Source organism: Vigna unguiculata, chromosome 10 (assembly GCF_004118075.2).
Source record: "Vigna unguiculata cultivar IT97K-499-35 chromosome 10, ASM411807v1, whole genome shotgun sequence".
Taxonomy (NCBI): Eukaryota; Viridiplantae; Streptophyta; class Magnoliopsida; order Fabales; family Fabaceae; genus Vigna; species Vigna unguiculata.
In genome coordinates, this window is record NC_040288.1 from 23,126,462 (window position 1) to 23,131,492 (window position 5,031).

At 31.4% G+C, this 5,031-nt stretch overlaps 1 protein-coding gene across 1 annotated transcript; it reads left to right on the forward strand.

The window, feature by feature from the left end:
- Positions 1-1,701: 1,701 nt before the first annotated feature.
- LOC114165413 lies at positions 1,702-3,103 on the forward strand. The gene is made up of 3 exons (XM_028050050.1): positions 1,702-1,901; positions 1,980-2,240; positions 2,335-3,103. Exons 1-3 carry the CDS (start codon positions 1,819-1,821, stop codon positions 3,101-3,103), a joined length of 1,113 nt encoding a protein of 370 aa, XP_027905851.1. The 5' UTR covers positions 1,702-1,818.
- The last annotated feature ends 1,928 nt before the right edge of the window (positions 3,104-5,031 follow it).

The window sequence follows — 5,031 nt, forward strand, 5'->3', positions numbered from 1 at the left end:
TAAAACTGAGAGCATTTCAGAATAGAGATTTGGTATGGCGTATGGCCAACAATGCTAGGAAAATTGAAGGCAAGTTCTCAGCTAATTGGGAAGGACCATTTCGGGTGGTACAAGATGCCGACAAAGGCGCTTACAGACTGGAGTATTTATCGGCCCAACCTATACCTAATACTTGGAATATAACCTAAAATTTTACTTCAGCTAAATCTTATAAGTCAGAGCGTACTCTTTCCTTCCTCAGTCTTTTGTCCTTAAGGAGGGTTTTGGTCGTGAAGGTTTTAGTGAAGCACTTCATCAAGAAAATAAGTGGGTTTCCTATAAATATTTGCGATATTCATGATTGTTCTTAAAAGTTACAAGTCCTTGCACTTGAACATGTTCTCGATCTCTTGTGAAGAACCATCTTGGTCCTATTTTAGCTTGACAAATGATTTTTTAGATGGTTATGATTACTTCAATTTTAATTCAACATTACACCTAAAAGATCTAAGGGTTATCACTACATGAATTATTAGATTTAGTAACATTTTTCTATTACATTTATCTAAAATGTTACCTTATGAATAGTTATAGTAATACTTTTAGAAAATGTTATCATAAGTACTTAAAAATGTTACTATAAATATTGTTATTATGATATTGTAACATTTTTAAATAAATGTTACTATAAATAAATAAATAAATAATTTTCATTTTTTTACCTTAATTGTAAAATTTTAAAATGATAATAATAAATTTATAATTAATTAATTTCATTATAATATTGAAATAGTTAATATTAATTTAAAATTTAATATTTTAAAGTAATATTTTAACTTATTTTAAAATTAAGGCATCATGCAAATTCACTTGCTTGGAAAACTTTTGATTCACTACATCTTGATTTTGCATTGGATCCACGAAACGTGAGGCTTGGGTTAGCAAGTGATGGATTTAATCCATATAAGACAATGAGTAGCAAATATAGTATTTGGCTGGTTGTTCTGATGTCATACAACCTACCTCCATGGGCCTGCATGAAGCAACCTTATTTGATGTTATCTTTACTTATTCCAGGTCCTTCTTCCCCTAAAAGTAGCATAGATGTCTATTTAAAACCTCTAGTTGATGAGCTAAAGGATTATGGGAGAAAGGAATTGAAACCTATGATGCCTCTAGTAAGCAATATTTTAATGTTCGAGCTGCATTACTTTGGACTGTGAGTGATTTCCCTGCCTATGCTATGCTATCAGGTTGGCGTACTAGTGGAAAGTTGGCGTGCCCTGTGTGTAACTATGATACATGGTCCAAGTACTTGCCAAAAAGTAAAAAGATGTGCTACATGGGTCATCGTAGATTTTTGGACTCCAATCACAAATGGCGGAAAAATAAGAAGTGTTTTGATGGCTATGAAGAATTTAGAGTTGCTCCGGTTCCATTATTAGGTTCTACTATATTGGAAAAAATTGGCGAAAGAGAAAATTTATTTGGAAATCCTCAAAAGAGGAAAAGAAATAATGTTGATTCATGGACAAAAAAAAGCATATTATTTGAGTTGCCATATTGGGATACTAATTTGCACCGTCACATATTGAGCAGCAAAAACTTCTTGGGCTTAAAAGTCATGATTTTCATGTTCTGATTCAAGACTTACTTAAAATAGCAGTACGAAGAGTTTTACCAAAAGAAGTCGCAAGAGTTTTAATTAAGTTAAGATCATTCTTCAAGATTTTATGCTCCAAAGTTATCAATGTTGAATTATTTGAATGTTTGGATGTTGAAATTGCATTGATTCTTTGCGAATTGGAAAGAATTTTCCCTCCATCTTTTTTTGTTATAATGGTTCATCTATCAATACATTTAGCATACGAAGCTAGAATTGCAGGACCCGTGCATTACCGTTGGATGTATCCAATTGAGAGGTAATTTGATTTATAGTTTTGTGCTTTTATAGGTTTCTTCTTAATTTGTACTTAAGTTTTATACTTTTATGCTTATAGGTTTCTTCTTAAGTTAAAGAACTGTGTGCGTAATAGACGTTATCCAGAGGGTTCTATTGCAGAAGGCTATATAGCAGATGAATGTTTGACATTTTGTTCAAGGTACTTAGATGACGATATCCAAACAAAATTCAATAAACCAGCAAGGAGTTTAGATGGTCCTATAGGAGATGGAGTCATGACAAGTTTGGATCCTCTTACATGGGAGCAAGCTCATCGATATGTGTTATTCAATTCTGAAGCTATCAAACCATTTATCAAGTAAGAAGATATGCATACTCAAGAATACATATTATTACTACACTTTATTATAGTTTACTTAACATATATAACATATTCAATTTTTTTTATGTAGGCAACATGAAGAATTTGTTTTCAGTCACAATCGTCAAGGTTCAACAAGAAAATGGAATAAGGCTAAAGATCAATGTCTTACTTTTCATGAATGGTTTGAAGATCGAGTAAGGAATTTAGATGTTAGTGAAGATGTTAAATGGTTGTCTAAAGGGCCAAATACAGTTGCGAGAAGATTTTCTGCATATGCAATAAATGGCTACAAGTTTGTCATTGAAAGTCGTGAAAGAAAAACACAAAATTCTGGGGTTATGGTTGTTTCATCTACAATCAAGTTTAGAAGCAAGAAAGATGAACATCCGTTGGTAGAAAATGTTACCTACTATGGAGTTTTGAAAGACATAATTGAATTGGATTACTATGGACATTTCAAGTTTGTGTTGTTCAAATGTCATTGGTTTCAAATTAAACAAGATGGTTTTGGTTTGGTACTCATAAATTTTCGAAGGTTGATCTATGAAAATGATCCTTTTGTATTTGCATCTCAAGTAAAGCAAGTGTATTATACAAAAGACCCAAATGATGATTGGCATGTTGTTACTAACACCACCCCTAGAGATTTGTTTGATATATATGGGGATCCAGAGAATGAAGATGTGGAAAAGCACTTGGATGATCAATTAAGAAGTCCAATGTTTGATCAATTTACGGTTAATGAAGATGAAAATATTTGGTTTAGGGATGATGTACCTGGAACAACCATTGATGCAAGTTTAACAGATGAAGAAGAAACAAGAGAAGAACCTAGACAAGAGTCACTTGATGATTGAGTTCACTATTTAAATTGCTTGTGTTTTCATTTTTTTACAGTGGTACAATAAGGGCAAGAGGTAAAGTTTCATGGGCTGCTAGCTCAATGGAAGATACCCTTAATGATCAAGAAGTTCAAACATACACCAAGAAGCATAAGGATTCATGGCCAAGTGGATCAATGACTGAAATTCTTAATGAGCTAGAGGAGACAGCATCAAGTCGTTGCCTAACACCCTTGGCACCCTATTTGATTAACGATGATAGTAAGTGTAAAGTACTTGATAATATATATTCTTTAGAAAAAAAATACAAAAACAAGATTATTCATTTGTCATTTATTAAAACAGGTCTTGTTATCAAGAAGAAAAGGGGTTCAACAAAGTGTCTTAAGACTCATGGTTTGAGTCATGAAGATCGCATTCAAGTCAACCTTTTGGTCAATATAGGGCTGCCTTGAGCTGTTATTTGGGAACATTGGCTAGGAATGCACATATTGCTCTTTTGACATACACAACTTGGAGAGAGTTGAAAGATAATTGGGAGGATATGTGGCAAACAGTAAAGGTATCATTTTTTTTTCTTATCATTGATATATGTTTTCTGTTTATTTCTGAATTAGATCAATTTCAAGATAAGATAGCATTATTTATTTTTTTATGATGAAGACAAAGCAGCTCATACTTGCTTTGTTTGTTTCAAGATCCAAATACAAGTAATTCTTTTATTTTATAAAGTTTGACACATCTTGTTCTGTATGTATTGTGTGTATTTTGATTCTTGCTAAAGTTTCCCCTCACCTCTGTAGTATGCTCTTCTTCAAGATTATGGTAACTTCATTCCTCTCTTTGTATATCAAACAAGATAAGGTGCCTTCTCATATTATCTTTACATTTAGGCCCTTTTGTGTAGAAACTGTATGAGTTAGGTTCCTTACATTACAAATGTATTTTAGTTCTGTTTTGATACTCTCCAAATGAGTGATTAAATGTGTCTTCAATCTAATGAAGTAAAACTTCTACAAAATATAATTTGTGTATAGAAGTTTCATAAATTTTCTGATGGTTGTTAAATTACTACAAATCATCACTCTATCTATAAATTTTTGGTTTTACTTAATGGGAGTTAAATGCTTATAACAACAAAAATTAAAGTCGAATTAGGGACTAGGACAGTTTATAAGTAATACATACATAAAAATTGTGAAAGGTTAAGTAAATCTTTGAAAAGTGATTTAATTTATAATCAAACTCATTAGAAGTTATGATAATGCCACATCATTCTTTACAATATTTTTTTCTTCTTTCGTAACTGTATATTGAAAATATTTTTAAAATATTTAAATCTTCAATCGATGATATTTATGATATTATCTTTCTTATAAATTGACAACATATAATATTTGGATATCAGCATAGTGACATCTTTATATTTAGATATTCGTTAATTTTCTTCAAAATGAATGTTTCTCTACCAATGATGAGTATATTTCTCGTAAAATACTTTGTTTACTTGTTTTTGAGTATGAGTATCGTCTGTATAATGAATGTGAAATGGCATCTACCTTTAAGTTTTAGAAAACCTTACTACAAGCAATGTTTGGAATACTTCTTCATTTTATTTAATGATGGGACAATGGTGTAACTGGTTATACCAGATTTTAGTCTAGAACTGCTAAACATGTTGGAATACATGTTGGTCTAGAACTGCTAAAATAGAACCAGTAATACTTCTCCACTGTTACTATTTATTCGGCTAGTTCATTGTTTTAGGATTTTAGATGCAATTTGTTCTGTTTTATTTTGAACACACAAGTTATTTCTGAATTGATATTAATGTTAGTTCAAATACGTTTTGGTGTAGTCAAAATTTGATATAGAAGAACGTGGTAAAATATGGGTCTTGCAAAGTATTGGTTCAAGTTGGAGGACTCACAAATGTCGCTTGA